At 44.7% G+C, this 27,274-nt stretch overlaps 1 protein-coding gene across 2 annotated transcripts; it reads left to right on the plus strand.

Annotated features, from left to right (window-relative positions):
* Positions 1–167: 167 nt before the first annotated feature.
* Positions 168–26,760, plus strand: cspp1a (centrosome and spindle pole associated protein 1a). Of its 2 annotated transcripts, XM_014159498.3 has the most exons (31): positions 168–449; positions 745–845; positions 1,012–1,102; positions 1,274–1,377; positions 1,722–1,802; positions 2,193–2,285; positions 2,471–2,862; positions 3,422–3,520; positions 4,189–4,280; positions 4,898–4,994; positions 5,158–5,215; positions 5,770–6,137; positions 6,267–6,385; positions 7,321–7,408; positions 7,673–7,793; positions 8,482–8,520; positions 8,707–8,854; positions 14,657–14,788; positions 14,899–15,011; positions 15,226–15,375; positions 15,474–15,617; positions 15,714–15,827; positions 15,961–16,027; positions 16,223–16,352; positions 16,941–17,089; positions 22,324–22,452; positions 22,553–22,596; positions 22,734–22,797; positions 23,308–23,432; positions 23,963–24,119; positions 25,042–26,760. In XM_014159498.3, the coding sequence occupies exons 2-31, from the start codon at positions 747–749 to the stop codon at positions 25,251–25,253; spliced, it is 3,819 nt and encodes a 1,272-aa protein (XP_014014973.3). In that variant the 5' UTR covers positions 168–449; positions 745–746; the 3' UTR covers positions 25,254–26,760. The 2 variants fall into 2 exon arrangements, with proteins under 2 accessions (XP_014014973.3, XP_014014975.3); XM_014159500.3 differs by lacking the exon at positions 8,482–8,520.
* The last annotated feature ends 514 nt before the right edge of the window (positions 26,761–27,274 follow it).

Raw genomic sequence — 27,274 nt, forward strand, 5'->3', positions numbered from 1 at the left:
TACATAGAAAATGATCATATTAACCCAGAAATGCATGGCATTTAACAAATAAAGTCATGATTTTATTCACCAACAGCTCAAAAAAACACCCATTGACGTGATGGTTTAGTCCAAACAACACAGCAGACGACGTGCTACAAATTGAAATACTGACATCTTCTGGGGAATGCTTGAAATGCAGACGCTTTTTACTGATTTGTTCTTTAGAAACAAAGTAATTAGTACATTTCATTTAGATTTGAAAGCCAAATAATGTCAATTTGTTAGTGTTGTTAGAGGTGTGAAGCACAATTTTCGAATCTTAAAAACAACCTGATAAAAAACGTATTGAAGTTATTGTGGCAGTGCGAAGTCTCGCGACCGTGCTGAACTAGCAGCACCACTTGATGGTCATTCATTCAGATAGCGCACTTCATCATTCATTGTTTGTCACGAAGATTGTTCATGCGGTAAGATACCATGTTGGTTTCGGTTAATATTTCCCTTAACGTGTTGCATGAAGAAGAAGAAAAAAATCGTTTTGGGACAAGTTTCTAACATTCGCAAGGACTGTAATTAAAGTTAGCTAGCCATTTAGCTTTGTGTATCGTGGTTGCCTAACAACGGGAATATGGATGCTCTAGCCCAGCTTTTTCCTCATTTCGAGCATCAAACAAACGGTTCAGATTTGACTGTTTATTCAAAGGTTATATTTGAACAATATATTGTTGATTGACAACCAGCATGTATTTGTATTTTATGCAGAAATGCATAACCTAGATCGTTTTTTGGAGGAACAGATGGCCAAAGTGGCTAACGAGAGGGCATGTTTGGAAGAGGAGGAACCACCTTACATGACAGTCAAGGTGTGTAATTGTGCCAATGTAATAATGAGTAATGGCTGCAAACTCTAAATGTTTGGCCAAATGTTAGTTTCATGTTAAAAGCTTTCCTCAAATGTTGTAAATGAATTGATTACATAAATGATTGAAGTAAATGGCCAATAATATCTTTATTTTGCCACTGCAACAGACAAAGTCAGACAATGTAAACTCTGTAAAGGAGAACGCTGCTCCATTTGACTGGGCATCAACTCAAAGAGGACTTCCAAACCCTGGCAGAGGTACAGTGTAGCCTATGGTTCTATGACCACCACCATCCATTATGAATGTGACAAATAAAGTTTGATTTGAATTGTCATGGGGCAAGGTGTGGTTTGTTGTGTGTCTGTGGAATTGCTAGTGATATGCAGCACTTGCTAATGATTAAAGTCTGATGGGTTTTTTCCCCCCAGAGGAGAGCTCAGGATTAAGTTTGCAGTTGGGAGCAGAATATGAGCAGAAGAAGCAAAAACTCCAGCAAGAGCTTCGTTTGGACTACAGACGATATGTGGCTCAGGTTTGCTGTAGTTATGTTTAGAACGCAATCTATTATACTGTTCCTTACTAAGGTACCATGATGGGTATAACAAAAATAGCCGTAAGTTTCTAACTGCATTTTCTTAGTTCTCACAAAAACTTGCAGGAATTTACTGGCGAGGGAAGAAAGGTAGGGAATCCCCTTCTCTAACTGTCCACATCAGCTGAGGTGTTATTGAAAGTAGCCTTTTAAAATGGAATTTCCTTTGATGCACATAGTTTGGGTTGGATCCATCGTTACAGGACAGTGTCTATTAAAACAGATTGTTGCTCCCCTTTTGTTATTCCCCGTGTCACACTGACCCTTCCAATCTCTAACTCTAGAAAAAGGATCTGCATGCTGGTGAACCTGGCCCACAGGCTCAAGGCCTCTCCTTACCCATTGGTGAGAGGAGATTTGCCAAGGTAGCCATTTACTGTGTGTGTGTGTGTGTGTGTGTGTGTGTGGGAGTAAACAGAATGCTCGGTCACCATGGCCAGGCTAACATACCGACCAAGCCCTCTTTCATTGCACCGAGAGGCCCTTTTACCTTAGAATGACTTAAGGAGTGATATAGTACAGTGGTTTACATTTGCTTCCTAATGTTGATTGTGCAAGATAAGATTTGGTGTCCCACAGCAACTACTTTAGTTGACACTTGTGTATGCTGTCATGCTGTAGCTAACTTAGCCTTATGTTTACCCAATAAAATAAAGCAAAATAAAATACACTTCAATGGATAAAAAAAAAAAAAAAGTTAACAACTGAATGGCTTGTGATTTGAAGATGGGCAAGTTTGTGTTGTCTTCCTCCAGGACAAATTAAGAGATGAAAGAAACAAGGAATACAACCTCTTCCTTAAAGGACGGCCAGGGAAAATAAGGAGACCACTTACAAATGCCTCTAAGGTAACATTAGATTATGCATACCTTGAATAAGATGTAGGGTTTTTTTGTGATAATATCTCTACCTATTCAATGTGTTTTTAATAAGTTTACGTTTGACTCTCCTGTTTATTGGCTACATTTGACTAAGATCCTACAGCATGTTGCCACATTTTGATCATTTAACACATCTCTTTCCTGATTCACAGGTGCAGGCCCCGGAGACTGTGAGTCCAACTGTACTTTATTCTCCCCCAGCCATACCAGAGGCCCAGCATAACACCCAGCTTAACCATGGAGGCCAGCCTTGGGAGCGACTCCCATCCAGGAGGGACGCTGCCACCCTAACCGACAGGGGGACAGGGACAGAGGGTCAGGCCCCACGAGGGCGGAGGCACTGGGAGCTCCACAGACCAGAGGAGTCCCTGGAGCGCTGGGAGAGAAGGAGGCCCAGGAGGAGAAGCAGGCGCAGGGATGAGTACAACTCTGAGGAGGAAGAAGAGAAGTTTGAGTTCTTGGAGAGGGGGAGATCCAGACGGAGCCGAGAGCCAGAGTACACTGGGCGAAGAGAGAGGAGAATAGTTAATCACAGCCCTGACAGGTGCTTCACAGGAGAGTTGATCAGATCCAGCACTACCCCATCTATAAGCTATTGGTTGGGGGGGGGCACACCTCAAGATAGTGTTCTAAATGTTTTGTACACTCTGTGTAAATATATAGTGATCATTGTAATCTTCCTGTTTAAAGGCCCAGTGCAGTCAAAACCGTGATTTTTCTGTTGGAATAATACTGTAAGTGTATTAGCGGTTTGAAAAGACCACCTGGAATTTCAGCCTGTTTTGGTGGGATGGAGTTTTGGCCTGCCTGGTGGCAACACCAGGTGGTAAATTAGTTAAGAGGCCGATAAGAAAGAGGGTTCCAAACCTCTCTGCCATTAACAGCACGTTTTCAGGTTTCCCCTCCACGCTCAAACCACTCCCAGAAAGTCCTAGCAAAGTTCTTGCTTGAGAAATTGACCTTTGCTAAGAAACATTTTTTCTTTCTTTTTGACAATTTTAATTGAAAAGAATCACTGTAAGGTATTTCATTTTTATCTAGAAATGATTTGATATTGAGATAAAAACTGGGCCTTTTAACAGAGTATTTTCTTTCTATGGCAGAGTTCTGCGGGAGAGCAGGGAGGTGGAGCCGCCTGTTGTCCATGAAGAGGACTTCAGAGACCGGATCAGAAAGTCCCAGTCGGTGACACCAAAACCCAAGTACTGAGTGACCCACTGGAATTAAACTCATTAGATTAGTCAGGGCCTGTTTCCTGAACTAAAATTGAGGGCAAATGTATTAAATGGCCACTAAGGTAATCACTTTAGCAGAGTTGGCCACCACGTGTATAAAACCTCTCTATCGATCTGTTCCTGTATTGATTGTTGAGGAAGACTACAAAGGAAGCAGAACTGTAATGCACAAGATTTATCTTTAGTCCCGACTCCCCGGCTTGTTTATTTATTGCATTCCTGTGTAAAATATTTTGTTGCATTTGATTTTCATGCCATTTCTGTGCTTCTAAATAGAACCACTGTTCAATAAGCTGTGTAAGAGAGCATTCCCTCTCATTACTATTGAGGTTTGGGTTTTAGCCTCAGGCATACACTCACTTCAATTCCATCAGGGGAGCTGCATTGATTTGACTGTGATGGGTCTTTACTCTTTAGTGTCTGGGTCACTGGGTAAAGAGAAGACTGCAGTCAGACACTGGGATCTGTTGTGGTAGTGTGTGAGGTGGTGGTGCGGGTTGACTTGGGTGGGGCTGCGAGGAGTACTGATTGGCTAGGCCATGTATTTTATGAGGTGGTTCATTGATTGGGTGAATTGAACTGCAGACGTTTACCTAGCTACTGTCTGTCTATGTAACGGTGTAACTGTTCTCCAGTGCTGTGATGCCAGCGGCCATGAAGACCGCCGAGAGATCCAGGTCTGCAGCCCATAAGGACAAGGCCGAGTTTTTCACCGGACTCATGATCGGTAGGAGCCACTCATTTAATGCATGTTTAGCGTGTGTGTGTGTGTGTTCAGGTCTGATCTTTAGATACAGGTAGGCTATATCTATATACCGGTAGCTGTAACTAATAACATTACATTTGTTATGTATGTGGCTATATGAGAAGTGCGTAATGTGAATGATGGGTAATGTATGTATTATGTTGAATGTGTAATGTACACTTTCTATTTTCTATAAAGCAGTACTGTGTGTCTGGGACATTTAAAGTTAATTTAACAAACATAAATGTGAAACGTCATTAGCTGTAATACGGGTGGGAAAACTATGGCTGCTGGATCATTTTTCTGGGGGGGTGAAAATGATTATTTTGGGTACCGAAAAATACTCCAGACCAAACTTGAACATCTAAAACTTAGGAATTATAATGGACCTATATATTTTATATTGTCAAATAGCTTCCTTTTGTCTGACCCACAAATAGATTTTGACAAACGAATCGGTCCAAAAGAAATCTGTGCGGCCCTCCGTTGATTTTTGAACTCCCGATGTGGCCCTGGAGCCAAACAGTTTACCCATCCCTGCTCTAACACATGCTTGTTAAGTTGAACGGCTATTTGTTGTGTGTTGGGATTTTTCTCAGGGGAAACGGAGGGGGATGTGGCCACACAGAGGCGGAAGGACCGCTACAGACAAGAGCTGCTGGAACAGATGGCTGAGGGGCAGAGGAACAAAAAGAAGTGAGGTTAACACTGAGAGATTTCATGGTATCTTTCACACCAGTATGGGTCAAGTTGGTTGTTAGATATGACCAGGGCCCTATGTTGGGTTATAAACTGTGACTGTCAGTGGATAGTGTGTAAAAATTGTTTCAATATTTTTGTATTCTTTTTTTTTTTTTAGGGAGAAGGATCTTGAGCTGAGGGTTGCTGCCACTGGGGCGATTGACCCAGAGAAACAGGTAAAAGGGTTAGTTAATATTTTGAGGATGTATTGCATACTGTATTGTCCTTGAAATGCATAATGTATGACATTTGGGTTATGAAAGTATGGTTAACCATATGAAAGAGAATGTAAGGTCACGACTTAACAAATATGCTGTGGTGGTAACAATATTGTAATGATGTGTACTCTTACATTTTGACAGAATGTAAATCATGTATTTCAAGCTCTGGAGAAACAAACAAATATGTCATACCAAGATGTTTGTTTGTTCTTTCATTTCCAGTGACTGTTTTGACTTGGGTTTTTATGTTTTCAGGAAAGACTTTGCATCATGTCTGAATAGCTTGTCAAGTCTTTTGGAAAGTAGCCCTTCTCACAACAATGGCATGATCAGCACATTTCACATCGCTCTGAATCAATTACACTGATAATCGATTCATTTATTTCTGCCCCTGAATTACTTTGTACTTTACCATAGATGGTGACTAAACTTTCACTCTGATGTATTCAAGTGTTCCATCATTTTTGACCACCATGAGTCACATAGTCTCTTTCCACGTGTACTCCCAGCCTGACCGCATTATGCAGTTTGGGGCGGTGAACCGCGAATATGAGGGCCGGAGACGTGACATCCCCTATAGACCCGGAGTAGGCCTGGACGCCCTGGGGACCAACTCTAGCCCCAGGCCCCGCCAGGAGAGGCCTGAGGCGGGCACAGAGGAGAGAGGTCCCCCTGGGAGGCCCCGTGTTGCCTTCCCCTCCCCTCCAATGGACTACACTAACATCCTGGGCAAACTAACAGGGGCAGGGGGGCCGCGGTTAGAGATGGGGGCTGGAGCAGGAGCAGGGGCAGGCATGGGGGTGCCTGGGGGCGCCCCTCTCAATGAAGACTTCCACAGGAGCCTCTCTAGTACCCTGGGAGAGATAGTCGCCCCAAGGTACAGTGAAACAAGACGGGGTAACAAAAGTCGATCTTTACTTGGTCAGTCGTTGTTGTGTTTTTTGAATGTGTATACTAAAATTGTGTGTGTGTGTGTGTGTGTGTGTGTGTGTGTTGCTTTTTCCAGAATTGCTAGCTTACCTCCTCCATTGCCGCCCACTCTAACTGATGCCTACAGGACTCCGTATGATGAGGCCTATTACTACTATGGAGCAAGGAATCCCCTGGACAAAAATCTGCTCTACTGTTAGTATCTCAGTTAACAACTGGGCAAAATATACTGTCCTGTGTTTTGGGAAAGAGGCCTCGTGACAGGATGTGACCATAATCCTTTTCTCTCTTCTTATTTTGTGATATCGTGCACAGAGGTTTAGGATCTGGCTATCCTTAAAATTAGACAGATTTATTGCAGACAATTGTGATTCACTGTCATTGAATTCTCTTGGTAATATATGGTGACTCCATTGTTGGCGGTGAGTAATCCACCAAGCCTTAAATAAACCCCCCGGGGCTTTCCATGGAGGGTCATTACCATTTTATTATGAAGCCACTATGTCACCAGATCATGGGCCAACAGGGCTTGGCACAGTTTCCCATAACGCTCATATGACCCACTCATGATTTATACGGCTCATGGACAGACAGCTTATTGGAAATGAGTTCCACAGTCTCCCAGTGCAGATGTATATGAGCAACTGCATCCAATATGCTCCACTTCTGGAGAAATGCCTCCTATTGTTCAATAGCCAATACTCACTATACTTTATCAAATGGGAAGGTATCCATCTAGTGCAGTGGTGGCTGGTTGTACTTTAAATGGGGAGGACAGGTTCATAGTAAGGCTGGAACGGAATGAATGGAATGGTCTCAAACACAAACACCTGGTTTCCATGTACTTGGTACCATTCCATTCATTATTATAAGCTGTCCTCCCCTCACCAGCCTCCTCTGATCCAGGGATATGTGTGTGTGTGAGTGCCGGGCAAAGACGTGAGTGCTGCAGCTCTGTGCCAAAACATGGCAATCTACTAACATAACTCGAGAACACCCGTTGTAGCTGCCTTCGTTAATTCAGTAAAGATCTGACAATGTTTTGGACACTTTTCGGTGTGTGTGTGTGTGTGTGTGTGTGTGTTGATTGATATCCAACTGATATAGTGTTCTCCTATCTTTCCCTTTAGATGGACCTCAAGGAGGTGGAGGGCAGCCCATGGTCTTCCAAAATCTGCCTCCAGGAATGATTCCTCCACCTGGACATCAAGGGGCCCGGTGGGCGTCCTTAGTACAGGACTTCCATACCGTTCCACATTGTCTGGAGACCTGCACACAAGTCACCCACTCACACATAATTACACAAATTTGTTTTCATACAGCTCATTGCTAAGTAACACAACTTCAGGTTTGAGTTATTTAAAGAAACAGAAGAGGGCACCCTAAGCAAGCATTGAGAGCTGTGTGTAGGCTATATGTCTCTCACAACTGGGGGTATTGTGTTGATATGGTTACCCATAATGTTTGAATGTCTTTCTCCAGAGGAGCCTATCAGCATGCTGTGGCCCTCCCTGGAGCTGGGCTGGGTGTTGGAGCGATAGGAGAGAGGCCTAAGCAGTCCAAGGAGAGTGTGTTGAACTACCAGGAAGCACTGAGACAACAGGTAGGCTACACATTGAAAAATGTATTTCAACTTTGTTTTAACAAGGGAAAATCCCATTGACATAAACAATATCACAGGACATTGTAATACATTATAAAGTGGGTGGTTCGAGCCCTGATTGCTGATTGGCTGAAAGCTGTTGTATATCAGAGACCGTATGTGACGGGTATGACAAAACATTTATTTTTACTGCTCTAATTATGCTGGTAACCAGTTTATAATAGCAATAAGACACCTCTGGGGTTTGTGGTTATATTGCCAATATACCATGGCTAAGGGCTGTGTCTGGGCTTCAATTTCTCCCAGCTGTGGTATGGAGGCGGGGTAAGTATGATGGAGGGGTGTGATAGCCGTACTCTCATTATTGTGATAAGACTGAGAGAAAAGTCTGTCCTCTTGTCTTTACCTCACCTTACTGACTCCCTCTCTCTACCCCCCCCCCCCCCCCCCCCCTTGTCATCACAGCATTATTATCTGGAGCAATAACTGCATATTTGGGAAAATATCAATGTTTTGCTGTGTTGTGCGCTACTGAACATGACCCTGTGAGAGTAAAGGTGGAGGGTGGCTTAGTGAGATGTTAACTCTGCTAGCTAGCGGTGTCAGATGGTTGTGTTTCCCTCTGCTGATGCCAGAGGAACAGGAAACCAATGATTCAGATTAGTGACAGACTGCAATATTTTGACAGGAAGAGATCAGGCGAGAGTGGAGTCAGCACTTTTCCAAGGTAAAGGGAATACAGCAGGAATATCACAAGGGCAGTAGAAAAGGGGAACACGTTTAATTTACAACATACTGGAGAGCTCAGTTTGAATAGATTGACTTTTTCTTATCTCTCAAATGAACTCAGACATTTTTTTAAATGACATTTTATGACCAGTACTTGATGGCATCTTCCCCCCTCTGGCCACAGATCCAGGAAAGAGAGGAGCGAAAAAGACAGGAGAGGGAGAAAAGGGATCGCTATGATGCCAAGATCGAGGCGGAGATGAAGGCCTATGATCCCTGGGGGAAGGGGGGAGGAGGGGCCCCGCTCAAAGACGACCGGGGAAATCTCATCAGTACGTCACCTTTTTGATTTTATATATACACTCAGCAAAAAAATAAACGTCCTCTCACTGTCAACTGCGTTTATTTTCAGCAAACTTGACATGTGTAAATATTTGTATGAACATAACAAGATTCAACAACTGAGACATAAACTGAACAAGTTCCACAGACATGTGACTAACAGAAATGGAATAATGTGTCCCTGAACAAAGGGGGGGTCAAAATCAAAAGTAACAGTCAGTATCTGGTGTGGCCACCAGCTGCATTAAGTACTGCAGTGCATCTTCTCCTCATGGACTGCACCAGATTTGCCAGTTCTTGCTGTGAGATGTTACTCCACTCATCCACCAAGGCACCTGCAAGTTCCCAGACATTTCTGGGGGGAATCAAATCAAAACAAATGTATTTATATAGCCCTTCTTACCTCACCTGATATCTCAAAGTGCTGTACAGAAACCCAGCCTAAAACCCCAAACAGCAAGCAATGCAGATGTAGATGCACGGTGGCTAGGAAAAACTCCCTAGAAAGGCCAAAACCTAGGAAGAAACCTAGAGAGGAACCAGGCTATGAGGGGTGGCCAGTCCTCTTCTGGCTGTGCCGGGTGGAGATTATAACAGAACATGGCCAAGATGTTCAAATGTTCATAAATGACCAGCATGGTCAAATAATAATAATCACAGTAGTTGTCGAGGGTGCAACAAGTCAGCACCTCAAGAGTAAATGTCAGTTGGCTTTTCATAGCCGATCATTGAGAGTATCTCTATCGCTCCTGCTGTCTCTAGAGAGTTGAAAACAGCAGGTCTGGGACAGGTAGCACGTCCGGTGAACAGGTCAGGGTTCCATAGCCGCAGGCAGAACAGTTGAAACTGGAGCAGCAGCACAGCCAGGTGGACTGGGGACAGCAAGGAGTCATCATGCCAGGTAGTCCGGAGGCATGGTCCTAGGGCTCGGGTCCTCCTCCGGAGAGAGAGAGAGAGAGAGAGAGAGAGAGAGAGAGAGAGAGAGAGAGAGAGAATTAGAGAGAGCATACTTAAATTCACACAGGACACTGGATAAGACAGGAGAAATACTCCAGATATAACAGACTGACCCTAGCCCCCCGACACATAAACTACTGCAGCACAAATACTGGAGGCTGAGACAGGAGGGGTCAGGAGACACTGTGGCCCCATCCGATGATACCCCCGGACAGGGCCAAACAGGCAGGATATAACCCCACCCACTTTGCCAAAGCACAGCCCCCACACCACTAGAGGGATATCTTCAACCACCAACTTACCATCCTGAGACAAGGCCGAGTATAGCCCACAAAGATCTCCGCCACGGCACAACCCAAGGGGGGGTGCCAACCCAGACAGGAAGATCACGTCAGTGACTCAACCCACTCAAGTGACGCACCCCTCCTAGGGACAGCATGGAAGAGCGCCAATAAACCAGTGACTCAGCCCCTGTAATAGGGTTAGAGGCAGAGAATCCCAGTGGAGAGAGGGGAACTGGGCAGGCAGAGACAGCAAGGGCGGTTCGTTGCTCCAGAGCCTTTCCGTTCACCTTCACACTCCTGGGCCAGACTACACTCAATCATAGGACCTACTGAAGAGCTGAGTCTTCAGTAAAGACTTAAAGGTTGAGACCGAGTCTGCGTCTCTCACATGGGTAGGCAGACCATTCCATAAAAATGGAGCTCTATAGGAGAAAGCCCTGCCTCCAGCTGTTTGCTTAGAAATTCTAGGGACAATTAGGAGGCCTGCGTCTTGTGAACGTAGCGTACGTGTAGGTATGTACGGCAGGACCAAATCGGAAAGATAGGTAGGAGCAAGGCTATGTAATGCTTTGTAGGTTAGCAGTAAAACCTTGAACAGCCCTGCCACAGGAAGCCAGTGTAGGGAGGCTAGCACTGGAGTAATATGATACATTTTTTTGGTTCTAGTCAGGATTCTAGCAGCCGTATTTAGCACTAACTGAAGTTTATTTAGTGCTTTATCCGGGTAGCCGGAAAGTAGAGCATTGCAGTAGTCCAACCTAGAAGTAACAAAAGCATGGATTCATTTTTCTGCATAACTTTTGGACAAAGTTTCTGATTTTTGCAATGTTACGTAGATGGAAAAAAGCTGTCCTTGAAACAGTCTTGATATGTTCTTCAAAAGAGAGATCAGGGTCCAGAGTAAATCCAAGGTCCTTCAGTTTTATTTGAGACGACTGTACAACCATCAAAATTAATCGTCAGATTCAACAGAAGATCTCTTTGTTTCTTGGGACCTAGAACAAGCATCTCTGTTTTGTCCGAGTTTAAAAGTAGAAAGTTTGCAGCCCTCCACTTCCTTATGTCTGAAACACAGGCTTCTAGCGAGGGCAATTTTGGGGCTTCACCATGTTTCATTGAAATGTACAGCTGTGTGTCATCCGCATAGCAGTGAAATTTAACATTATGTTTTCGAATGACATCCCCAAGAGGTAAAATATATAGTGAAAACAATAGTGGTCCTAAAACGGAACCTTGAGGAACACCGAAATTTACAGTTGATTTGTCAGAGGACGAACCATTCACAGAGACAAACTGATATCTTTCCGACAGATAAGATCTAAACCAGGCCAGAACTTGTCCTTGTAGACCAATTTGGGTTTCCAATCTCTCCAAAAGAATGTGGTGATCGATGGTATCAAAAGCAGCACTAAGGTCTAGGAGCACGAGGACAGATGCAGAGCCTCGGTCTGACGCCATTAAAAGGTCATTTACCACCTTCACAAGTGCAGTCTCAGTGCTATGATGGGGTCTAAAACCAGACTGAAGCGTTTCGTATACATTGTTTGTCTTCAGGAAGGCAGTGAGTTGCTGCGCAACAGCTTTTTCCAATTTTTTGAGAGGAATGGAAGGTTCGATATAGGCCGATTTTTAGTTTTTTATATTTTCTGGGTCAAGGTTTGGCTTTTTCAAGAGAGGCTTTATTACTGCCACTTTTAGTGAGTTTGGTACACATCCGGTGGATAGAGAGCCGTTTATTATGTTCAACATAGGAGGGCCAAGCACAGGAAGCAGCTCTTTCAGTAGTTTAGTTGGAATAGGGTCCAGTATGCAGCTTGAAGGTTTAGAGGCCATGATTATTTTCATCGTTGTGTCAAGAGATATAGTACTAAAACACTTTAGTGTCTCCCTTGATCCTAGGTCCTGGCAAAGTTGTGCAGACTCAGGACAACGGAGCTTTGGAGGAATATGGAGATTTAGAGGAGTCCGTAATTTGCTTTCTAATGATCATGATCTTTTCCTCAAAGAAGTTCATGAATTTATTACTGCTGAAGTGAAAGCCATCCTCTCTTGGGGAATGCTGCTTTTTAGTTAGCTTTGCGACAGTATCAAAAATAAATTTAGGATTGTTCTTATTTTCCTCAATTAAGTTGGAAAAATAGGATGATCGAGCAGCAGTGAGGGCTCTTCGATACTGCACGGTACTGTCTTTCCAAGCTAGTCGGAAGACTTCCAGTTTGGTGTGGCGCCATTTCCGTTCCAATTTTCTGGAAGCTTGCTTCAGAGCTCGTGTATTTTCTGTATACCAGGGAGCTAGTTTCTTATGACAAATGTTTTTAGGGGTGCAACTGCATCTAGGTTATTGCGCAAGGTTAAATTGAGTTCCTCAGTTAGGTGGTTAACTGATTTTTGTCCTCTGACGTCCTTGGGTAGGCAGAGGGAGTCTGGAAGGGCATCAAGGAATCTTTGGGTTGTCTGAGAATTTATAGCACGACTTTTGATGCTCCTTGGTTGGGGTCTGAGCAGATTATTTGCTGCGATTGCAAACGTAATAAAATGGTGGTCTGATAGTCCAGGATTATGAGGAAAAACATTAAGAATCACAACATTTATTCCATGGGACAAAACTAGGTCCAGAGTATGACTGTGGCAGTGAGTAGGTCTGGAGACATGTTGGACAAAACCCACTGAGTCGATGATGGCCCTAGCCCTCACCCTCCGATCCAACAGTGTGCTCAATGGGATTGAGATCCGGGCTCTTTGCTGGTCATGGCAGAACACTAACATCCCTGTAACGCACAGCGTTGAGATTGCCTGCAATGACAACAAGCTCAGTCCGATGATGCTGTGACACACTGCCCCAGACCATGACGGACCCTCCACCTCCAAATCGATCCCGCTCCAGAGTACAGGCCTCGGTGTAATGCTCATTCCTTCGACGATAAACGCGAATTCGACCATCACCCCTGGCGAGACAAAACCGCGACTCGTCAGTGAAGAGCACTTTTTGCCAGTCCTGTCTGGTCCAGCGACGGTGGGTTTGTGCCCATAGGCGACATTGCCGGTGATATCTGGTGAGGACCTGCCTTACAACAGGCCTACAAGCCCTCAGTCCAGGCTCTCTCAGCCTATTGTGGACAGTCTGAGCACTGATGGAAGGATTGTGCGTTCCTGGTGTATCTCGGGCAGTTGTTGTTGCCATCCTGTACCTGTCTCGCAGGTGTGATGTTCGGGTGTTCCGATCCTGTGCAGGTGTTGTTACACGTGGTCTGCCACTGCGAGGACAATCAGCTGTCCATCCTGTCTCCCTGTAGCGCTGTCTTAGGCGTCTCATAGTACGGACATTGCAATTTATTGCCCTGGCCACATCTGCAGTCCTCATGCCTCCTTGCAGCATGCCTAAGGCACGTTCACGCAGATGAGCAGGGACCCTGGGCATCTTTCTTTTGGTGTTTTTCAGAGTCAGTAGAAAGGCCTCTTTAGTGTTTAAGTTTTCATAACTGTGACCTTAATTACCTACCGTCTGTAAGCTGTTAGTGTCTTAATTGTTTATGGTTCATTGAGCAAGCATGGGAAACGGTGTTTAAACCCTTTACCATTAAGATCTGTGAAGTTATTTGGATTTTTACGAATTATCTTTTGAAAGACAGGGTCCTGAAAAAGGCCGTTTCTTTTTTTGCTGAGTTTATCATAGTCGTTAGTCCTCTTTAGTTGCTCTGTCTTTACCGTTAGATTTAGGTTTATTCATATACGTAGTAACTGTAAAAAAACAAATGATAACTTCTCTGAATTTGTGTATGAAACCTTAGTTTTCAGTCACTTGATTCAGTATAACATGCTGACCACACCGCTCCATCGCACGTGTGTTGATTTTGTCCACCCACACCAGATGCGACCAGGATATGCAGGTTGAAATATCCAAACAAACTCTGAACCAACTATATTAATTTGGGGACGGGTCAAAAAGCATTAAACATTTATGGCAATTTAGATAGCTAGCTTGCTGTTGCTAGCTAATTCGTCCTGGTAAATAAACATTGGGTTGTTATTTTACCTGAAATGCACAAGGTCCTCTACTCCGACAATTAATCCAAGGATAAAACGGTAAACCGAGTTTGTTTCTAGTAATCTCTCCTCCTTCAGGCTTCTTCTTCTTTGGACTTTATATGGCCGTTGGCAACCAACTTTAAGGTGCATTACCACCACCAACTGGACTGTGGACCTCAGTTCATCTTTTAATCACCCACGTGGATATATGTTCCTAAAAACCAATGAGGAGATGGGAGAGGCCGGACTTGCAGCGCGTCAAGCGTCACAAATAGAAGAAGTTCGTTGACACGCACAAGCAGTGTGGGTGCAATGATTGAATAACATGTATGTGTACATTTATTTTGCAATGCACGCGACGCCGGCGGTGTGGTCAGCATGTAAACCTCTGGGCTATTTCTCTGTCAACATCTCTGTTGTCATTGCATTGGCCCTGGTGCGAGGAGGCACTGCAGCGTAAGCTGTGAGTCACCACTACATTGGAAGTCTCTTTTGTAGCTGATAACGATGCCTCTATGCCTCCAGGTGATCTGAACAGAATGCACAGGATCAACAAGGAGGTGTACGTAAACCCAGAGTCCAGGGACAGGAGATGGCCCCAGGGCTCTGTAGGCAGGATTGGAGGTGGAGGGGGACTTACCCCCAGGGGAATATCAGGTAGCCCAACTCTCACAGACACTCTGTAAATGTCAGTTTTCACTGTCCTGGTCTTTTGTATGTATGTGTGTGTGAATTGATGAGTCACCCCTCTCCATCCGTCCCTGCAGGTTTCTCCTTTGCCCAGACGTCCCAGTTCGCGCGGAGCAACGTGTTCAGTGATCAGCCTACTCCACAGCAGCTCCAGGAGCAGGACATATACAAAGACTACCTGAAGCAGCAGGTACCTGGCCCTACAGCCCTTAGCCTACACCCAGGGAGAACACCTCCACTGGCTCCACGGGAGTAATAATGGAACCATGCTATTGATCTGTGGATACTATGGATCAAACAAGAACCACAAAGGTTTTTGATAATGTTCAAAAGAGCCCGTCCAGGCTGTGCTCACAGACCACGGTCAGAGTGATGAACAGTGCTGTTTGTTTTGTGATGGACAGATCGAGGAGAAAAGGAGTAAGGAAGCGAAGGAGAGGGACCGTGAAAGGATGGAGGAGGAGAGGGAGGAAAAGAGGCTGGCAGAGCAGAGGGTTCTTATCCAGCAGGAGTTTGAGGAGGAGCAGCAGAGGAGGAAACAGAAGGAGATCGAGGTGAGGAGGAGGTTATCATTTTCGATTCGATACGTGAACACACATTGGTTGAAGGATGCAAGTATTGAAACTGGATTCTGTATTTTCCCCTGCTTTAGCAAAGTGCCAAGAATGAAGAGCTGATCCGCCAGGCTGAGGAGCGCCGTAAGGAGGCGGACAGGAAGAGCAGGGAGGAGGAAGAACGTGAGAGCAAGACCCTGAGACAGCAGGTTGAGAGGGAAAGACAGGCGCGAAAGGAAGAGGTGTGTAACATGTTCAGAAGATGCTGGATACTGTAGAAACTACTTGGTGTTGTACTGAGCTGTCTGAATGGGAGTTGTGCCATGACCTTTATGCAGAGTCAGAGGGATCCGTCCCCACCTATCCCAGCCCTGCAGAAGAGACTGGGGAAGCAGCACCTCTCTCCCAGACCTCCCTCTGCTGTCAGCCAGCTCTCCTCTAGGGCCCTGTCTGTAAGTAACTTAGTCACTCTAACCCTAGCTTCATGTCCACACCCTGGCTCAACCCCAACCCTAACCTTAATCCTAACCCCTGCAGAGACACATACACATACACACTCACTCTCCTTGTTCCTTGTGTCCCCAGGAGCGTTCTATGTCAGCACCACACTCTCCACCTGTACCTGCCAGGAGAAACCAGCTCCGAGCCACAGGTTAGATAGAGCAGGGTTCCCCAAACTCTGTCCTGGGGCCCCCCCTGGGTGCACGTTTTGGTTTTTGCCTTAGCACTGAGATAGACCACTCAAAGAAATACTGGAGAAAAGACCTGACTTCAATGTTATCTTCTCTCAACTATGTTTCTTTCCCTTTCCCCATGGTCTGTCTCTACCTGTCCCTCTCCCTGCCAGAGGACCAGCAGCAGGGTGTGATCAGTGAGTTGTCCACGCTGCGGAGGCAGCTGCGGAGCGAACAGAGACGGCTGGAGGGGCAGCTGCTGCAGAGTGACAGAGAGGAGACAGATACACCCCTTTACACCAGGTAGGCAGGACAGACACACCCATCTCCAACAGGTAGGCAGGATAGACACACCCCTTACAGTAACACCAGGGCCACAGTAGGTCACAACGTTGACAAATCTAAACCATTTACCTTGAACAGTCTTGCCCTTATTGCCCAGGGTATGTTCAGGAGGAACAAACGTTTCATGAATGGTGAATACCAGAACTTTGCTCTGGTCACGCATGGCTCTTCAAAGTACTGCATGTATTCAAACACTAGTGCACCTTAAAAGCACTGGAGAATACATCTTTGAGCCTCTGCCAGTTAGAAGGCTTTTCTCAGGTCGTATAAGCAGCCTATGCTGAATACCCCATCATGCCTGCTTCGGGTCTGAAAGAAACACTTGAAAGTGTCGAACATCCACAGGCCCAGGTGCTATAGCTTTATTCTGACTCCTCCCTGGAACAATACACTGTAATCCATGTTTTTAATGAAACAAAACTGATTTACCAGGTACTTGTTTGTTCTGTAAGCTGTACGCTTGTCGGTGTATGGTTGCAAACAAAACATGCATATTTTATAGGGGTGACTGTGGCGTGTTGATGTTCCATTCTGTGTTGTGCCCAGGCGCAGAGGGCGCCCCCATGGGGACGTGTTTGAGATGGCACTCATCAGAGCCCAGGGGTCGTCCAGAAGACCCAACTCTGGAACGGCTGCTGCAGCTGCCCATGTCAACATGCAGAACATCAGGGAGTTCAACCAGCTCAAATACAGAGGTAAGTCAATGACACACTCTTTATACTATAAATGGACATGCGTCTTCTCCCTCTCACTTCTCATTCTCTTATTGATGCCCTCCCCAGATCAAATATAGAGGTTAATTGACAGCATACAGTGCATTCGGAAAGTATTCAGACCCTTTCACTGTTGCATCAGATGACCTGGCCTCCACAATCACCCAACCTTACCCCAATTGAGATGGTTTGGGAGGAGTTGGACTGCAGAGTAAAGGAAAAGCAGCCAACAAGTGCTCAGCATATGTGGGAACTCCTTCAAGACTGTTGGAAAAGCATTCCAGATGAAGCTGGTTGAGAGAATGCCAAGAGTGTGCAAAGCTGTCATCAAAGCAAAGGGTGGCTACTTAAAATAATATGAAATATATTTAGATTTATTTAACACTTTTTGGGTTACTACATGATTTCATATGTGCTATTTCATAGTTTTGATGTCTTCACTATTATTCTACAATGTGGAAAATAGTTAAAATAAAGAAAAACCCTGGAATGAGTAGGTGTGTTCAAACTTTTGACTGGTACCATGAGGTCAAATTAATTGTTCGTAGAGCTCCGAGACAGGATTGTGTCGAGGCACAGATCTGGGGAAGGGTACTAAAACATTTCTGCTGTATTGAAGGTCTGCAAGAACACAGTGTCCTCCATCATTCTTAAATGAAAGAAGTTTGTAACCACCAAGACTCTCTTCTTAGAGCTGGCCGCCCGGCCAAACTGAGCAATCGGGAGAAGGGCCTTGGTCAAGGAGGTGACCAAGAACCTGATGGTCACTGTGACAAAGCCCCATAGTTCCTCTGTGGAGATGCGAGAACTTTCCAGAAGGTCAACCTTTTCTGCAGCACTCCACCTATCAGGCTTTCATGGTAGAGTGGCCAGACAGAAGCCACTCCTTAGTAAAAGGCACATGACAGCCCGCTTGGAGTTTGCCAAAAGGCACTTAAAGGACTCAGACCATGAGAAACAAGATTTTCTGGTCTGATGAAAACAAGATTGAACTTTTGGCCTGAATGCCAAGCGTCAGATCTGGAGGAAACCTGGCACCATCCCTACGGTGAAGCACGGTGGTGGCAGCAGCATCATGCTGTGGGGATGTTTTTCAGCGGCAGGGACTGGGAGGTTAGTCCAGGATCGAGGAAAAGATGAACGGAGCAACGTACAGAGAGATCCTTGATGAATACCTTCTCCAGAGTGTTCAGCACCTCAGACTGGGGCGAAGTTCACCTTCCAACAGGACAACAACCCTAAGCACACAGACAATACAACGCAGAAGTGGGTTCAGGACAAGTCTCTGAATGTCCTTGAGTGGTTCAGCCAGAGCCCAGACTTGAACCTGATCGAACATCTCTGAAGAGACCTGAAAATAGCTGTGCAGTGACGCTCCCCATCCAACCTGACAGAGCTTGAGAGGATCTGCAGAGAAGAATGGGAGAAACTCCCCAAATACAGGTGTGCCAAGCTTGTAGTGTCATACCCAAGAAGACTCGGGGCTGTAATCACTGCCAAAGGTGCTTCAACAAAGTACTGAGTAAATGGTCTGAATACTTATGTAAATGTGATTTCCCCATTTGATTTTTTTTTTTTTTAATACATTTGCAAAAATGTATTAACTTGTTTTTGCTTTGTCATTATGGGGTATTGTGTGTAGATTGATGAGGGAAAACCATATTTAATCCATTTTAGAATAAGGCTGCAACATAACAAAATGTGGAAAAGGTCAAGGGGTCTGAATACTTTCCGAATGCACTGTACATCCCATGCAATTACAAGCCTATACCCAATTTTTCTATACGATAAACTCTGATCCATTGCCAAGGCTTAGTTCATTCCTGCTGCTGTCCATCTGCTCTGTAAATGTAATTTAAGATTTTTTGTTGTTGTTGAGGGATTCTGTGTTCTCTAGTTGCCAAGGTGACTGTCATTGTGAAATCCTGTTGTTTATGGTCAGGAATCCTTCTGCTATGATGCCGTAGGCTGTTGATGGAGCTAAATGAAACCCACACCATACTGAACTACCCTGGCATCATGGCTCAACTATTCTGTTTAGCTTGGCCGGATGTGCAGCCCTCATCAAGTCTCCTTTCCGTCTCCTCTCCGCCACGCTATGGCATTACTCTCATGAGGTCATGGGTTGACTCATCTTAAAAGCCATCCATCAGTAACAGACAGTTTGGAAGCATAAACACAGAGGGAGAGAACACAGGGCAAAGGATATTGCCTTTGAATGGATTCCCAGTGCTGAGTTTATTTGGGGGTCCAGAGAACACTTAGACACACAAACATTCACAAATGTGCATGTTAGAAAAAGGACAAGTCGGTGCTAGACAAGCCCAAGCCCTATCTATGTGTACAACAACAATTGACCCTTCCCCACAACAATTGACCCCCTCCCCCTCCGCCCCACTCAGTTACTCTTGCAACCTCAGACAACCTTCCCGCCGGATGCCCAATTCCCCCATCTAACCACTGGTGAAATCCCCTCACAATGATCTCAAATTGTTTTTAATACACAATGAAATTTAACACAGACTACCTACCCCTTGCTAATCAGGAGGTTTTCTGGTATGTGGTGGTGGACTGTCATTACAATTGCTTCAGGGGAACCTGGTCAAATGAAGGTTGTAGTGTGGCTAGCCACTGGAAGGTTCTGAAAGCACTGTTGGCATGAAGCCAAAGTTACTAACCACTTTTGGAGCTAATTACTGCTTTTACAAATCATATCCTGATGTCGACAGCAGATGAGGGTTGTATTCATAACATGGCTAACTTAGCTAGCTAGCTTACATTTAGAAAAAACAAGTTATATTGACTTGCTAGCTACCTAGCTAGTTTTAGCAATGTTGGGTGGTCAATAAGACTGATAACTAGCTAGCAAACCAGCTGAGCTAGCAAAAAATGTAACAAAAATATAGTTTCAGATTCTAAAAATACACCAACAGGCTCTGCGTTTCAGGAATCACAGTATCAAGTACCACTGGTGTACTGTTATATTATTTAGCCATTTAAACAATTTGTTTTTGGATGACCATTCTCAGTTTTTGTAATGCCCTCAATGGCTTTCATGTGTTTCAAACATGAGCTTGTCCGAGGACGACAGTTGCAATCCATTGAAGCGCTGCGATTGGTTGGCCAAAATTCTGGGTCTGGCTTAGCGAAGGGTCTGTACATTAGTGTGCCTGTACATTACAGAGTGATGACAACATTGTATGCCTTTGTTATTTATACAGGGGCAGATTTTGTGATTTGGAGGCCGGGGGTAGAGGCCAGTCTGAGCCCCCCCATCCCTCCTCAGATTTGATTTATGGGATTTGTAGTAAAGACATGTCTTTTAACTGTACAAGTGTATTACCTTTTAATGTGCCATGAAAACAACCAGTCATGATGTTTTCATCTGATTGTCAAAGAAATCAATTCAAAATGTAGGTTACCTTTGTACGTTCATCCCAAATAATTCCAGCATCCGAACAGTGCACTGTGCACCTGCCAATTTTGCTTCAATTCGCAAGTGGCTGAAACTATCTCACCAGAGAAAGCATCCTATCGAGCGAAACAGTGCCCCGCTGTTTTACTATATGTAGCCCATGTATCTGATTCTGTCTGGCACAAAATAGTATGACATACCATAATGTTTTTAGCCAGACAGCATCAGATACATGGGCTACACATACATGTCCTCTGCCTTGACGACAATGGTAATATTCTCAGCAGCTCTTACTGTATCCTGTGTCTTTTTACTAAAGAAATGCGTATTGTATCCTGACAAACACCGCTGTAGCTTGGCCACCTTCCACCTCAGATGCGGAAGGTCAACAAAAATACAGACATCTCTAGCTTAAACAGACCGATTTGGGTGGGGATTTGTTTTTATTATTTATTTATTATGCCTCATGGAGCATGGTAGATTTCTTCTTATTTGTATATAAAAAAAAAAAGAATATGCCCAGCTTACGAGGCACCTTGATTTGAGGCAATTGCCTCCTCTGCCTAATGGCAAGTCCGCCAGTGTGTGTTTACTCCAGTGAGTGGAAACACATTGCTGTTGTGTGTGTGAGCAGAACGTCTCTTGCCTCCAGTACTATAGCTCTCCAGAGGCCTACCTATGTCTTCCTCTCCCTTTGCGGAGAAATTGGGGTACAGTCATGCTCAAGTATGGTTGTCATGTCTTGACACAACAATTATGTTCCTTACAGTCCATCTGCAGCTCACTGCTCAGTGTCTAGACTGCTGAGTCACCGTGGCACTGCCTCAGTGTATACACAGAGTGTACAAAACATTAGGAACACCTTCGTATTATTGAGTTGCACACCCTTTTACCTTCAGAGCAGCGTTGATTTGTCAGGGCATGCTGGCCCATGTTGACTTCAATGCTTGTTGGCTGGGGGGTGGACCATTCTTGAAACACATGGGAAACTGTTGAGTGTGGAAAACCCAACAGTGTTGCAGTTCTTGACACTCAAACCGGTGTGCCAGGCACCTACTACCATACCCCATTCAAAGGCACTTAAATATTTTGTTTTGCCCATTCACCCTCTCAATAGCACACATACAGACTCCATGTCTCAATTGTCTCAAGGCTTAAAAATCCTTCTTTAACCTGTCTTCTCCCCTTCATCTACACTGATTGAAGTGGATCTAACAAGTGACATCAATAAGGGGTCATAGCTTTCACCTGGATTCACCTGGTCAGTCTGTCATGGAAAGAGCTCCTGAAGTTCCTAATGTTTTTTACACTCAGAGTAAACTGATAGAGGGGTTGAGGACAAAGGATGTTTTCCACTAGAGGTCGACTATCAGTCTTGGCCGCAGCTGAGCCTATACTGTAATACAGAGCCTCTCATCATAGTGGACACTGGCCAGAGAGAGTCCCTCTGATTGGCTAGTGTGGGAGGAAATCCACTGTGAATAGGCTAATCTGCATCCACCATTAGTGCTGCATCCGTACACATGACCACTGCTGCACTGCCTGACATCTGTCATGGTGAGGAGGTGGTAATCCTGAAGGCAGGGACTAAGCTGTGTGTGTGTTATAGACAGCGCATCTCGTGAGGAGGTGGTAATCCTGAAGGCAGGGACTAAGCTGTGTGTGTGTTATAGACAGCGCATCTCGTGAGGAGGTGGTAATCCTGAAGGCAGGGACTAAGCTGTGTGTGTGTTATAGACAGCGCATCTCGTGAGGAGGTGGTAATCCTGAAGGCAGGGACTAAGCTGTGTGTGTGTTATAGACAGCGCATCTCGTGAGGAGGTGCTTCATGTGTACCCCGACCCGCCCAGTGATGAACACAGTCTGGACATCCAGCAGCAGGCTCTGCTCAGGGAGCAACAACGCAGGATCAGGAGGAGAGGAGAGTCAGGTCACACACACACACACACACACACACACACACACACACACACACACACACACACACAGAGAGAGAGACTGTTCTTAATGTGTCTCTCCCATCCTGACAGACTTCTTTGAGCCGTATGTGGAGCGACAGCCTCATTATCATCCTGTGAGTTCACTGTTCTCTTATTACATCTGAGCCAGTTTCCTCTGGCCGCTCCTGGCTGGGGAAACTCATGTCTGACTTGGTCCAGACTGGTTTTTATAGGTGTCTGACTGGCTGTTATTCTGTGTCTATCCTTTCAGAGGGAGAAGCCAGGCCAAGACCACCAGAGAGTCTCTTTATTGGAGTCAGAGAGCGCTTTTATTGGTGAGCCTGCTGGGCATACAGCCTGTTTTTTTACAGGAGGTGTGGCCTGGTGTTGTCGGTGACCAAACAAATATTCTCCTGAGGATGTGCTTACTGGAAAGACATGAATAGTGATACATTGGGGTACAGTATTACACTGAAGTGGATATGGGATGAACACACACACACGATACACTACAGCCAATTGAGGGGAGGGGCATTGGGCACGATCTGGGTAGCTGCCAGTGCCAACACGGCACATGTGAAGCCAATGTCACCCACACAGCTGGTGCCAGTCCTGCGAGAGGGCAGAGAGCCTATGCCAGCTTCAGGGTGGGTTTTGCAAGACCGGACTGAGAGAGGAAGTTAGGAAAGGAATGTGCTGCAGCTGCTATAGTGTTAACCCCCCAATATTGCCCTCACTTCATATTTTTATCACTGCTGTAGCATGTTCACTTTTAATGGGACTAATAGCAATTCAGTCATCCAACCCTGCTTGTTTGTAAATGTGTTACTGTGCCGTGTCCTCAGATTACCCCAATGGTGACGCAGGGTCCCCATCCCCAGCACAAGCCCAGGTTAACCTGAGGTCCAGACAGCCCTCAGCCCAGGAGAGGGACAGCAGGAGGCCTGCCAGGAGAAGAGACTTTGAGGATGTAAGAGTCTATTCCAGAGGAGTGAAAGAAAGGCCTGTAGCTTCAGAAGAGTCCTCATTGCATAATTAGTGCCACTTCAACAGCTCTTTAATGAGTCCATTCATGTCCTCCATTTGAGACAGGCATTGGGGAAAGGATTCTAGTGAAGATGATACACAACTTTCCCTCTTTTCTAGGTTTTAGAATTAGAAGATAAGGGGAGATGAACAAACACATTTTCTGGGGGGAAGGAACACAATCAGGCTTTCAACTCGCTCAGTTTTCCTCTTCATGTCAGTCATTGCAGAAATGTCCAGTTTATCAACTAGCCCATGTTAGCTAACATTTTTTAGCCCATCAATTTTTGTTGAGTCACTCAGATATCACATGAACACATAAGACCTGCAAAATGTTCTCTTCGCTAACAAGAGGGATGTGAACAGTTTGTGTCATGGACACGTGCATATTCTCTCTGTAGTCTTTAGTAACCCGTAATCTTTAGTAACCTGCTGTACTGAGAGATGTTGTGATGTTTCTATGTTGTGGTCCAGGACATGGTGACTCCCGGTGGTCAGAGGGATGACGAGGGCCAACCAGATGCCCAGTCTCTCTTCTCTGTGGCCAGCCTGAACATTGAGGGGGTGAAGGACCGCAACCAGAGACGCATCCGCAGACTGGATGACTTCAACGACCACGACTGGAGATCAGGTGAGAGCGACAGGGAGTGACATATGACCTCTGTGACATCACGTCTTTGTGGTTTACTTTATTACATCAAAGTACAGAACAGTTATAGACAAGGACATTCAATTCTACATTTAAAAAAATAATAATTATTTAACCAATATTTAACAAGGCAAGTCAGTTAAGAACAAATTCATATTTACAATGACGGCCTACACCGGCCAAACCCGGACGACGGTGGGCCAATTGTGCACCGCCATATGGGACTCCTAATCACGGCCGGATGTAATGCAGCCTGGATTCAAACCAGGAACTGCAGTGACGCCTCTTGCACTGAGATGCAGTGTCTTAGACCATTGCGCCACTCGGGAGCCCAAATAAAAATATTTCTATATAGGAAAGACGCCAAGAGACAACAAAACTACTATATGACTTGTACTGTACTATACTGACTCGTACAGTATAGTTCAACTAGATCTTTAGAAAGAGGAGAGGCACTGTCATACAGTAACATCTAGTGGCAGAGCGTTCCATGATGGCATGGCTATAGATCACAGGCGGCCGGTTGCACCTTAATTGGGCAGGCTCATAGTAATGGCTGGAACGGAATGAATACAATGGTATTTAACACATCAAATACACGGTTTCCATGTGTTTAATACCATTCATTCACTCCATTCTAGCTATTTATTATTATTATTATGAGTGTCCTCCCCTCAGCAGCCTCCTGCGCTCTATATATAACTGACTAGAGGTAGAGAGGACAAGGTTGTCCTCATCCCGCACCAAGAACTGCAAATCATTCACCGCTGCAACATAATAGACGCTTTTTGGTAGATTTCTTTCTAAAATAAATTACATGATAATTGCAGATCTAGGTATCTCATGTTAGGATTGGGCCATCAGGTGTCTTTCTGTGTGAATGACAAGGCTCTCTGGTCTCCAGGAGGGCTGTCAGCCAATGAAGGGGACCACCTCTCGCTGCGGTCCACCCCATACCACCAGGACAGGCGTGTGTCTGTGGAGACGGTTGCCACGGAGCCCTGGCTGCGGCCTGGCACATCGGACCCGCTGAACCGATTAGGGACTGGTCAGAACCGGAGAGAGAGGCCGGTTACTAGAGACATCCAGGACGGGCCCTCCACCTACCATGGATGACCTGTGACCTTTTTAGGTCTGTTGACCTCTCATCTACACATAGGATCCCTTTCTAGTGCACTACTTCTGACTAAAGTCTGTGCCCTTGATTTCAAAGCCAAAGAGGTGTATTTTCTATATGCAGTCGATCCCTATTTCTCATTTTACAAAATTAACATGGGCTATTTCTGTCTCGGGATCAGATGAGCGCAAAAAAACATTTGTTTGTGCTTTTTACTCCGAAAAAAAATATGAATGTAGCTTATGTATGTGTCCATTTTGAACCTATACAGCCCCCAGAGGAGACGTCCTAATGGAGATGAGAGCGGTAGTAGCAGAGATATTTGTCTCTGTATACAACGGCTCTAGCCTGGGTACCAGTCTCTAGCTAACATTCCACTCCTTGTCAAAGAGACTGGCCTTTTGGGCAATCTCAACGTTCAATATGCAGCCGGATTTACAGCGCAGTTGCTGATTGGTAGTTGGAAACAACATTAATATTTTCCATGACAACATTCTGGAACATGAGGTGCGTGCAAATTTGATGCCATATAGAATTCAAATTTGTGGATTAATAGCCCAGCCTATGGAATAATTTCAAATTTACATATCTGTCTTCACTGTTCCCTTCTTGCGCAATTCTTGTATCTCTGCTGGCATCTCCACTGGATCCTCTGTATTCCTTTTATAGCTCTTGAACCAGTAGCCTAGCCCAATGTTCCAGCAGTAGCAATATACAATAGTTTGGTCACTTATTTTGAGAAATAGAAAATATATATTTTTGTGTTGCTCAAAATAATATCTAAATATTTGAGGAAATAAGTGCCTTGCTCTTGCTTGCTGGATATGAAATAGGCTACAGCGTTCACAATGAACTGCTGGGGAAGTTTGAATGGCGAGAGCTTCTCTGGTGTGACGCGATCACATTGGCTGAAATAAACGTAAATCCTCTGTTCTCCCAGCGCCCAATGTTTATAATGACTACATCGAAAGCCCAATGTTTCCAATCGAATGTATGAATGAAGTTTTCCTATCAGTCTAATTTGCATTAAACATTGTGATTGGAGGATAGCTGTGAGGGTTAGAAAATCAGGATCAAATCATCTGATCTCTTCGAGCTCATTAATGATGATGATATGTTCATATTTGAAGATTGCCGAATGGCCAGTCTCTTTGGCAAGGAGTGGAATGTTAGTTAAAGAGACTGGTACTCCAGCTACAACGGCTCCATGTAGTGAGGAGGAGCAGGGCAGCATCAGTGAGTGTCTGCTCTGCTCAGAGTGAAGCATTCAGAGATACTGCAGAGATACATACCACTCAGAGATACTGCAGTAGGGGTACAGTATGGATGATGGCTAGGCTCTGGTCTGCTAATCTTTTGAATGTACTTTGGCAAAATTAATGTATATTTGAAACATGAATCTGATGTTGAAATGTTTGTATGTATCAAGTAAAGATGTGATTTTATATATATATATATATATATAGAGAAAGATTTAGGGTTTTAAAAATAAATTATTTTAATCATCTTGCCTTTGTCCTGGCTGGTCCTTGAAGCTTAGTCCTTTCCTCTTGAGGCAGACTCATGGGTCGTTCCACGGAGTGTCTTTTGCGTCCTTTTGATATTTTAAGTAGAAATTGTGAACCAATATTGAATTTTAAAAGCCTGTTATATTAAATGAAGTGCCCTTTTAATATAGACCACATGGAGGGTTGAATAATTATGTAATAAATTCAGCATATGGACATGTCCCTCCGTCAACCCCATTTCAATTCTAGGAAGATTTCAACCCACTTAATCCCAAGATTTCACCATCATACATCTGTCCCTCATTTTAAGGTCAACCCTGTTACGTGAACTGAACTCTAGTTTTAATATGGTGAAACTATTCCTTAACTATTGTTTTCAAAAGTGACATTGAACTTCTAGTCAAATCATGGCCATTTTCTGGTGTTTTGTGTTGGGTCACGCATGATGTCAAGTTCCTATTTTTTTCTTGCATTCAATTGCCACTCCCTGTTGCACACAAGCTTCCATTCCC

This window comes from Salmo salar, chromosome 19 (genome assembly GCF_965601325.2).
Source record: "Salmo salar chromosome 19, fSalSal1, whole genome shotgun sequence".
In the NCBI taxonomy this organism is placed as follows: Eukaryota; Metazoa; Chordata; class Actinopteri; order Salmoniformes; family Salmonidae; genus Salmo; species Salmo salar.